The 11,508-nt window shown below is 41.8% G+C and overlaps 2 protein-coding genes across 2 annotated transcripts; both read left to right on the top strand.

Annotated features, from left to right (window-relative positions):
* Positions 1–873: 873 nt before the first annotated feature.
* Positions 874–2,062, top strand: LOC311175232 (olfactory receptor 2D3-like; the record flags this gene model as incomplete). Its single annotated transcript, XM_084240140.1, has 1 exon — positions 874–2,062. The coding sequence occupies exon 1, from the start codon at positions 1,139–1,141 to the stop codon at positions 2,060–2,062; it is 924 nt and encodes a 307-aa protein (XP_084096266.1). The 5' UTR covers positions 874–1,138.
* A 7,163-nt stretch (positions 2,063–9,225) lies between these two features.
* LOC311176689 (olfactory receptor 2AG2-like) lies at positions 9,226–10,170 on the top strand (the record flags this gene model as incomplete). Its single annotated transcript, XM_084242339.1, has 1 exon — positions 9,226–10,170. The coding sequence occupies one exon, from the start codon at positions 9,226–9,228 to the stop codon at positions 10,168–10,170; it is 945 nt and encodes a 314-aa protein (XP_084098465.1).
* Positions 10,171–11,508: the final 1,338 nt, after the last annotated feature.

Here is an 11,508-nt window from a genome sequence, read left to right as displayed (position 1 = left end):
CCAGAGTCGTGGGAGGGTGAGAGGATTCACCAGAGACAGAGTGGGGAGCTGAACAGACAGACAGATGGACCAAAAACATTGCTGAGGGGAATAGTGGGCAAGACAGGAGAGGTCTGCTGCACCATGTGGGTATCTCCCTGGCCTGCTGGGAATCAAACCCACACTGCAGAGATTTCAGGCAGCTTCACAGCATGTGCTTAACTAGCTGCACCACTGGGGAGGCCCTGAAGGTTGGATTATGACCCTTGGATAAAAGTTTCTCCTTCCTTCATTTACTGTTCAAATGGCTACTTAAGAACTTCTTTGGGCCTCCCTCGTGGTGCAAGAGTTTAAGTCTCAGCACTGTGAAGCTACGGCAGCTACTGCAGCAAGAGTTCGATCCCAGCCAGGGAGCTAAGACACATGGCTCAGAAGACCTCTCCTGTCTCACCTGCTGCTCCCCTCAGTAGTATATTTCAGTTAATCTGCCTGTTCTGCTCCCCACTCTGTCTCTGGTGAATCCTCTCACCCCCATACCTCTGGCCCAGCTCTTGTATGCATAAATAAATAAAATAAATATATTTTTTTAAAAAAGAACTTCTTTATAAAAACACTGTGGGGGGTGGGGAACCGAAAGAACTAATAGATACAATTTATCTGTTTGATTCCCAAGTCAAATTTGACACTCTTACTCTATTATTGACAAACTTGCCATTGGCCTCTTTGTTTTGATTTTGAAATATAAAAGCAAAAGTGCTTTTTACTAACTAAACAAGTTCACCACATTTCTGACCGCCAACTCAGGTAAATACAAAGTACTACCTTAGAAGAAAAACATAAAATTGAACCAAAGACATTTTCCCTAATACATTTTTATAATAATTTACTAACACATAAGTATGTAGGCATTGGAATTAGTCAAAAAAACTATAACAAATGTTATATTCAGTCTATGAAGTACATTAAGCATAAAAAAGTTTGCTTTAAAACCCATGTAAACTGCAGTATGCCTCCTAAGATGTCACCTCATAGGAAGCAGCTAAAAGGCAGCGAACAGGTACTCTTGTTAACACTGTACTTGCTTAAAAGCTTATTGAAATCAAACATTCAAAATGTATTTGTTCTCTTTCTGATGACAGCTAAACAGGAATAAATATCAATGGAAGAAGGAAATCAAACTTCTGTGACTGAATTTATCTTGCTGGGACTTTCACAAGATCCAAAGATCCAGAGCTTGCTCTTCTGTATTTTCCTGATCATCTACCTTCTCTCTGTACTTGGAAACCTGCTCATAATAATCCTGATCCAGATTGACTCTCGACTTCACACTCCCATGTACTTCTTCCTCAAAAACTTGTCTTTTGCTGACCTCTGTTTCTCTACAAGCATTGTCCCCCAGATGTTGGTGCACTTTCTTGTAAAAAAGAAAAGCATTTCTTTCATTGGATGTTCACTGCAGATAGTGGTCTTCCTTCTAGCAGGCTGTACGGAGTGCGCCCTGCTTGCGGTGATGTCCTATGACCGCTATGTGGCTGTCTGCAAGCCTCTGCACTACTCCACCATCATGACCCAGAAGGTTTGTGTCCAGCTGGCCGTAGTGTCCTGGATTAGCGGGGCATTTGTATGTTCAGTGGACAGTGGATTTACACTGTGTCTCCCCTACCAGGGACAGAATGTAATTAACCATTATTTTTGTGAACCTCCCGCTCTCTTGAAATTGGCTTCAGCAGACACCTATAAGGCTGAAATGGCTCTCTTTTCAATGGGGGTGGTCATCCTCTTAGCTCCTGTCTCCCTCATCTTTGTCTCCTACTGGAATATCATCTCCACTGTGATCCGGATGCAGTCAGGGGAGGGGAGGCTCAAAGTGTTTTCTACCTGTGGCTCCCACCTGACTGTGGTCGTTCTCTACTATGGCTCTGGAATATTTGCCTACATGAGACCAAATTCCAAGACCATGAGTGAAAAGGATAAGGTCATCTCTGTGTTCTATTCAATTATGACATCTATGTTGAACCCCATCATTTACAGCTTGAGGAACAAGGATGTGAAGGGGGCTTTCAGGAAGCTAGCTGGAAAATAGCCCATCTTCAGAGGTGATGATTCATGACATTTTTTTTTTTAAGTGCTTGGAGCATTGTGATCGACAACAGTAACTCTACTCTCCTCATCCTTTCCTTTCCTTGCTTTATTTGCTTCAGTCGATTTTCTGCTCCACAAATGCTCATTAATGCCTGTTCTGTGAAAGCGCTGTGCCCAGAGCCTCACACATGAGTAAAAATTAGTGCCTTCCTTAATGGAACTTGAGTTACACACAACTTAAGGTTGTGTGTAACACACATATAGATAGAATGGTTTTTAAAAGTTAAATAAAGGAAGAGTATTTAAGATAAAAAAACTGGATATCAAAAATAGGGACATATTTCAAGATCAGGAACATTTCATGAAAGTGACTCTACCAAAATGAGATTGATTTTTTAGTAGGATGCATGACTCAACAAACAGCAATGGGGCAAAGAAGATGAAAAAAGATGATTATTTTAGAAACAAAAATAGAAATGGGTAACTGGGAATGTGTTAAATGGAAAGGAATATGTGATAAGAAACAAAGCTGATCAACAAATTATGCATGGTCTTGTCACAAGATCAACTAGTTTGTAGCATATTCCATGGAGGTTCTTTGTGTACCAGGTTAATCAGTTTGCCCTGTAGGCTAAATTGAGAATGATCTGTTCATGCCTTCTCTTTAGAAGTTTCATTCTGAAAGACAATGACTGAATGGAAAATTAACCTTGGCAATTTGTATGATCACAAAATCATAATTCATCAAAGGATTTATGTTCTATATAGTCTGTTAGAAGCTACAGATCTGTGATATTCAGTATCTGAAATGAAGTTTTCATTATATTTAAAATTTTTAAGTTTGAAGGGAATCTTATTGACTATATTATCTAACTATAGAATGCTCTATTCTGTGTGATTTTCTTAATTAGCACTGACTTGCTGAGTCCAATGTATTAAAATGCCTGTGAGGTCTACAGTTACCATGTTCCAGACACTAATTTTTCCTGGGATGACTTTCTTTTCTTAAAAGTATAAATCTCATGCTACATCCAGTCACTAGCACTCGTATGTCCTTTCTCAGAATGTTTTACCAATCCAGTCTCAGTGCCTCTGACATACTCAATATTGCCAGTTCATTCGTAACACAATTGTCAGCTCTCCAGAGGCCTTTTCCAAGCATCCAGTCTAAGGTAATACCCTTTCCAGTCTCTCTATATTTCCATAATTGTATTTATGTGTTTATAGAACTGCTATCTCAGACATTATCTTCTTTATTCATTTGGAGACATCCTGAGTAAAGCCAACTTCAAAGCTATAATTACTTTAAGATGGAATGATGAAATTAAAAAAGAACCTTTCAAGATCTATCAAGAAAATCTGGGGTCTCCCTGGTGGCTCAGGGTTTAAAGACACAGCACTATCAAGCTATCACTGGCCACTGCAGCAGGAGTTCGATCCCTGGCTGGCCAGGGAACTAACCCATATGGGGCAGCAGGCCTCCCCTGTCTCACCCACTGCCCCCCTTCTGGTGAATCCTCTCAACCCTCATACCTCTGGCTTACACCCCCTTGTATGTATAAATAAATACATCTTTTAAAAAAAAGAAAATCTGGACACAGTTATAAATATAAGAGATAGATTTAAGAAATAAGGAGTATTCTATAGTTACAAATACAAAGAGATAGTCAAGAAGGATGAGGGCTGAAAGTAGACTTCATTGAAGAGGAAGAGATATTGGATAGGTGCCTTGAGACAGTGATTTTTATTAGTTATTTTTAAGCCATGATTGAGTCACTTCCTGTTGGGAATAAAATTCCTTATTTATAAAATCAATATGGGATTAAATTAGGTAATGTTTACATTTTCTTCCAGTTCTAATACAATATGATTAAGTCCCAAGTGGTTCTTTAATAAGTCAGAAGCTTAAATAAATATTGTTGAAATGATATTGACTAAGTATTCAGTTATCATTGAATTTGTTATTAGGCCATTGGTGAGCTTGACAAGAGACTTACCAGTTGAGATGGGGTAGGAGATAGAGATTAGTTTGATGATTATTGGATAAAAAGTGAATGAAGCTTCAATAGCCAGGTTTCACTACCTTGTGGACAACAGAGCTATGCTCTGTCCTAAGGGGACGTTGCACTCTTATGTTATCTTATGGTCTCCTGCAGTTCTTCCCAGAAGGAAATAGCCTCTTGGGAGAATAAATGTACCTTCAAAATGTTGGCCCATGGAAAAAAATTGATTTATCTCCCTGAATATATTTCTATCATCCTTCACCCATTAAGTGAACTGGGAAGCCCAAGCTGGTCTTGCTAAGGTTCTGTTTCTATATTCCTGACTAAATCAGTAGTGGTAAGCTAAAAAGGCAGCCTTCTGTCCAGATATAGTAGAGTCTTACGGAAATTATGCAATGCCACCCACTACCTCAGATTGCTTCATTTCCTCTTGACATTTATTGAACTCAAAAATGAAATAAAAGGGGGGATGTCAGGGCATTTGCCATGTTCCCTGCTCCCCTGTGCTTGAAGCCTCCTGGGTTAGCTACTTAACATGGAAGGCCAGGTAGGTTGGCAGAGGAAGGGGCTCTTCCTTATCTGGCTTTTGACTAACAGCAGGGACTTGGGGGAAATTGGAGGAGACAAATGGAGTAGAAGAATGTAGATACTCTTGGAAAAGAGATTGGAAGGGACATATAGGTGAGAGATAGATGGGGAGGCTGACAATGGCAGTTACTATCTTGATTGGTATTCTTATATCTCTCCTTTTGTCCCAGAACTGCCATGTGCTCTTTTGCCTTCTTCCTGTGGTTCCTTGCCAGAAGGTAACTTAGACCTGTGTCAAACTTTCAGGCCTCAGCAGCCCCACTTCAGGCCAACCCTGTTTGGCTACACACTTGCCCAGGAGGGATGGGTGATTTTGGGGTGTTTTATTGGGAAATTATTATTAGGAATATTCTCACTTCCCTTTCTATGCACACTGACTCTATTAATGATCTATCACACTACGAGTTTGCTTCATTTGTCTTTATGCAATGGATGGCAGGACCCCATTGTGCCACCTGTTGGGATTGGGGTTCCCTGGGTATCCCTTGGTCACACACTAGCATCATATTTAGACCAAAGATGTAAACTTTTGGGTTTGATGTCAGGGAGATGAGTTCCAAAATTCCATTAAGAGATTTGGTACTGAAAGTGACTGATGTGTACAACGCCAAAGATAATGACTAAGTTGGGATGTTATGGAGATGGGAGCAGAGGTGGAGAGAGAGAGAAGAAGGAGCAGAAGGAGAAAGAGGAAGTGGGGTGGAGAAAAGAGAGAAAAAACAGAGATAAACTCCAAGGTGAAGAGCAGGCCTGCTTTCTCCTGACCCCTCGCTTTGATTTTTAGGTGACTTCCCTCCTGCTGTGTCCTCACATGGTCTTTTCTCTGTGCATTTGCACCCCTGGTATCTTTTTAATTTTCTTACAATAATAAAAGGAAAAAATATATATAACTCTGGCAGCAATCTCAGCATTTACTAGGAAAAAAAGAGTAAACAGAGGCTGAAGAATGAGGAGGGCCTGGGGACAAAACTGGATGAGAGGTGAGAGTAGCCTGAAGTAAAACAGTGATGGGGGGAGGTGGGTGCTGAGACATCACCCCAGAGCTGTAGGCAGCAGAGCCCTCTGGGCACAAGGAGCAGGGGTATAGACACTCATGAGCACACTGGTGGCCATCACTCGAGGAAGGCAGAAGGAGAAACAAATAACTTAAAAGCACAGAAAGACCCAATAAATCAATGCATCGATGCTAACTAAAGGTCAAGGAAGGAAGACCTGATGTGAACAGAAGCAGCTGCAGAGTTCAGTTTCTAGCTGGGGTTAGGCCAGGCTAGAAGCACGAAGGACAGAGGAGGAGCAGCAGCATTTGTAGAACCAATGAAACACTTTGGACAGTGGGCTAGCAAGGGACTCTGTGATTTTTAGGTCAGTTATTGACACTACCTATTAGTCAGGCTTGTAGAAAGAGCCTCGTAAGTCCGTTTGAGGCAAAACAAGTCTTCTGGTTTCAAAACTCAGTTAGTGCATAAGGTTTGCAGGAGTGGGAGAGCTGGAGATATGCCCAGGGGATTCATTAAAATCTTGTTTCCTGGCGGTCATGTCAGCTGAGAGGATAAGGCCATGGTGCCTCCCCAAGGAAAGGGTCCCCGCTCACTGCTGCCCCAGAGGCAGAGTCTGGGCACCACAGTGTCTCCTTGGGGTACCTCCTTTCACACCTTTTAACCCAAACTTCTGCTTTGCTTTTCTTTGATCATGGACCCAAACAGGATAGGAACACTGAATATCTGAGTACCTGGACTCAGAAACTCAGATCCATACCAAGTTGTGAGGGCTTTCTCGCAAGGTGAGTGGACAAGGGAAGATAGTGGAGACTTAATTCCCTGGGTCCCCCAGATCCTACCCAAGGTTCTCAGCTGCCCGTCTGTGTCCTTCTTTAACCCCAGAAAGGACCTGCAATGCCAGAGATTGGAGGAGTGCTGACCTCTGATGTCAGACACAGCCAGAACCCTGCTATAGCCCACCCTGCGAGGGAACAACCTCCTCTTCCTTTATCTTCCTGAACATCATCATTCTGCAAATGAATTACAGGGTGGGAAGTATGGTCTGGCAGCTACTGACATGTGCCTTCCCATCTGAGATAAGGTCTGTCTCTGCTTCAAGGAGTTTTCTGGAATCTGAAAATCTTTAGAAATTGGGTCAAGACCTCACTGCTCTGCTTCTCAGATTCTCTAGTCTCCCAGGCTTTATGGTATGTCCCCTCCTTCCACACTCAGGCACCCTGAACATGGACAAACCTACAATCCCACTCAGATTGTTTTAGCCACTGACCATGCCTGGGTTCCTGGACTCCCTGGCGCTAGCACCCTGGTAAGGTCTCAGTACTTAGCTTTGGACCTGGATTATCCTGGCCTTCATAACCTGGGGTGTGTTCCTAACAGAGCAGTACCTCAAAAAGGGTCATTTGCAATCAGTTGAACTGCCTCTACTCCACATGCCTGCTTGACATTAAAGTCCAAAGTCACAGAAAAAGCCAATGAAGTCAACAAAAACATTTAAAATATACTAAACAACGATGCAGAGAAACAGTATAATTAGGCTTCAAAATTTATAGCTCTATTTTGTTCATTGGCTCTGTCTGGTCATTTTCTGGAAGTACAGTGCCCCTCTGTCAGCCTTAGTCTCTGAGGGCACCTCTTGGTCTGAGAGCCCTGTCACCAGCAATTTTCAGAAAGAGGGTTCTTCTTTTTTTTTTTAATTTATATAAGCACTGGGTACAGTCAGAAGTGCGGGAGGGTAAGAGAATTCACCAGAGCCAGAGTGGGGAACAGAACAGGCAGACTGATGAAATACACTGCTGAGGGGAGCAGCGGGTGCGGTAGGAGAGGTCTGCGCGCCATGGGGACCCTCGCCTGTGGCTGGGGATCCGAACCGGCGCTGCAGAGCTTCGCAGCCCAGAGCTCAACCGCTGCACCACCAGGGGAGGCCCAAGAGGGCTCTTATTCTGTAGCTCTAGTGTACATGTCTTTTTGTTGTCAATAGACAAAGAAGGTTGGTCATGTCAGCTAATCAATATTTCAAAGTTCAAAACTTATGTTTTGGTTTTGTGAGGCAAGGGAAAGATCTTAGACCCAAGGAATGATGAGACACCACTTTATGGAGGATGTTTTTCTACCTGGCTTCTTGCCCAGATTTACTTCATTTTCACAGAAGCGCAAGGAGAATGTTCCTCTACTCTGTTTCAGGATTCCAACCTCAAAACGCTATTTCCTCTCTTTGTTATTGTACCTGACCACTTTTTCTTAGCTACCTCCGTTTCTCCTTAGCCTATAGCTATTTAAGTAAAATATAAGGTTTTGTATAAGTCTCCTTCCCTAACACCTCACTTACATGGTGTTAAAATTTGTCATATCCTTTGTCATATAGGATCATCACCAGTGGATGAATTGGGCAATAAATTTTTCCTATCTATGCAATTTCCCTTGCATCAGTGTAGTGCCTGATACACTGTAAAACCTTAATACATATTTATTGAATGAATGAAAAGACCTGAATTAGACAGATCTCTAAATTTCAGGATTTTGTGATCTTATCACTTAATGGTCCTAATTCCAAGATGACCAGGATGGTGACATAAACAAAGTATACAAGACATAGGAGCAGATGATACAATGCAAAAACGGAAAGTTGATTATGATTTTTTCTCTTCTCTTACAGAGTGCCTTCTAAGTCCTCTATCCAAATGTGATAGTTTTGCATTTGTAAAGAGCAAATTAAGTGAGCACTGTCTCACATATCCCCCCACACTCTGCTTCCTCTTCCCCTCAAACCCTGCGTCCCTGATTAGCACATAGATTTGGAGCGCAGTGGGGCCAGATCCATCCTTTTCTCTCGTATGTTCAAAATACAAACACCTTGCCTCACTTTTGCAAATCTCTATGACCTTTTCCCTCCTGACTCCACCCCAGCAAACATCTCATTCATCTTATCCTTTATTAGCTGCAATTAGGCAATCACCTTTTTGTCCTGTTTCTGTTTACCTCTAAAATCAGTTCTACCCTGATGACTCAGTTCATCATAGAAATACCTTCCCTCCAGCTGAGCAGCAGTGTGCTTATTAGTGATGGGAGGACAGTTGAAGAACACCAGCCACCAAGTGTTTCAAGAACCCAGAGGCACCCTGCTGAGGAGCCGGGCAAAAAGCAATGAGACTGGAAAGTGAAGGCAGATGTCACATCTTGGGGGAAAACACAAGCTTTATTTTATTAAAAAACTTCACAAACTGAATTGGAATCACAAGTATACTTTCAGCACAAAACTGGCCAGATTTTAAACCAATACCTAGTGTATGACTTCATTATGAATATGGATATGCCATGGACTCCTTATGCTAGACATCTTATTTAAAAGGATTCCTATGTGTTTAAATATTACCAACATGCACGTTCCCATTTAGATGATGTTTCATCATAAATCAATATAAAGATTCAAAAATTCTGAAAGAAGGCAAATTTGGCTATCCAAAGAAAAGATTCCAACTGACCACCCTATGGTGACAAGAGACAATAAAAAATTGGGGTAAACTTCCTTAGAAAGTTTTTCACCAAAAATCCATCTGACAACTAAAGCAATAAGCCAGATGGAACTCTGGAACTCCACATGGGGAGGCGACTTCACACTGATGGGGATTCTGAGTGACAGCGAGTCTCCTGAGCTGCTCTGCGCCACCATCACTGTCCTGTACATGTTGGCCCTGACCAGCAACAGCCTGCTGCTCCTGGTCATCACGGTGGACTCCTGGCTCCACGTGCCCATGTACCTCCTGCTCGGGCAGCTCTCGCTCATGGACCTGCTCTTCACGTCTGTTGTCACCCCCAAGACCCTGGTGGACTTTCTGCGCAGTGAAAACACCATTTCCTTTGGGGGCTGTGCCACTCAGATGTTTCTGGCTCTGACGCTGGGTAGTGCCGAGGACCTGCTGCTGGCCTTCATGGCCTATGACAGGTATGTGGCCATTTGTCACCCCCTGAACTACATGGTCCTCATGAGGCCAAGGGTGTGCTGGTTCATGGTGGCCACATCCTGGGTCCTGGCATCCCTGAGTGCTCTAGGACATACATTATATACCATGCACTTTCCTTTCTGCAAATCCCGGAAGATCACTCACCTGCTGTGTGAGATCCCACCGCTACTGAAGTTGGCCTGTGCAGATACCTCCAGATATGAGCTCCTGGTGTATGTGACAGGCGTGATATTCCTTTTGCTCCCTCTTTCTGTCATCATTGCCTCTTACACACTCATCCTCTTTACTGTGCTGCGCATGCCCTCAAACAAGGGGAGACAGAAAGCCCTTGTCACCTGCTTGTCCCACCTGACCGTGGTTGGCATGTTCTATGGGGCTGCCACATTCATGTATGTTCTGCCCAGTTCCCTCCATAGCCCCAAGCAGGACAATATCATCTCTGTTTTCTACACGATCGTTACCCCAGCCCTAAACCCCCTCATCTACAGCCTGAGAAATAAGGAGGTCATGGGGGCCTTGAGAAGGGTTCTGGGGAAATACTTCCTCCTGACACAGACCTGACAAAATTACCAAGTAGATATGGCTGGGGACTATGTTTCAATTTCATTATTAGGCAGCAGTGAGGAATACAGTAGTTGTAGCTGGCAAAACAATAGCTTCTTAATATCAAAGGAGACCTGCTCTCCTGTGACCGATTTCGTAGACAATTCACAGAGAAGAACATCGTTAGGAGGTATATTGGGCTTCATGTTTATTAGGCAAATGATTGTTTGAACAATTAGTTGAGAAAAAGAATAGTTTTGCAACTGTATTTGTAGTCCAGATTTAAAGAGCAATCCACATTGACTACATAGAGACAACAATTATGTTGAAATAGTGGTATGTTGCCTGATACTAAAATTTAAATTTAAATGGAGAAATGAGTAAAATAGAATGTGAAAGTATTCAGATATGAAGTGAAGATTAGAGATAGGATAACACTGAGAGATATTAGTTGTACATATTGTTTGAAATAAAAAAAAATTACTCTTGAAGTGACTAGATGTGTATATGTCTATAGAAAAGGAGGGATAAAATATATACTTCATTTTCTGACGAGTTTAGATACACTTAATCTTTATCATTTGATTTATTGGTGTGGGAACATTTATAACAAAAGCTGGGAACTTAAATCTGTTAAGAAGCTCCAAAATACCTGGTTTAGATAATTGGGGTTATTGTTTATCACAGTGCTGTGTGAAAACTCAGAAATGCTTTTTTCTCTTTACTGAGACAATCTCAAAATGCTTAATCTAGAAAGCTAGACCAGGATCTAAAAGCTAAAGTTAATATACAAAACTAAATCAAATTCATTATAAAACCTGAGAAAGTTCAGAAATTTAGAAAGAAACAAAACCACTTGTACAGTCTTCCTTTCATTTTTTGTTGCTCTTCTATGTATTCTACCCAATTGTTATACACATGTTGAATAAGTCTTGCTTTTTTTGTCTTTTAAAATCTGATAAACCTTCTTTCTTACTAAAAGGAGACTTTTAGGGTAAGATTGAGGTGCAGTGAGGGAGGGAGTCAGACTGCTTCCCTTTTATTGTCTTTGCATCTTTGGACACTATATATATTACTTTTTACCTTTTTTTATTTTTATATTCCCCACACAACTGCACCCCCATTTATTTTGATCCCAATCCCTCCTTTCCCCATCCTTTCCCCCCCAATATTGTGTCTCTGGTTTATTGTTGTTTGTTGATTTTGATTATTTCTTATAATTATTCTTTATTTGGACACTATATTAAACTCTGTGCCTCAAGTGGTGATGAGGACAGGACTCTTGATGATCTCATGTTTGGGGAGGTTGAGTAAGATAACAAATAGTAGGGATTGGGATTGGAACTTGACACATAG

The sequence above is a fragment of the Talpa europaea genome (genome assembly GCF_964194135.1).
Source record: "Talpa europaea genome assembly, chromosome: 1".
NCBI lineage: Eukaryota > Metazoa > Chordata > Mammalia > Eulipotyphla > Talpidae > Talpa > Talpa europaea.
This window is presented reverse-complemented; position numbering and strand designations above follow the sequence as displayed.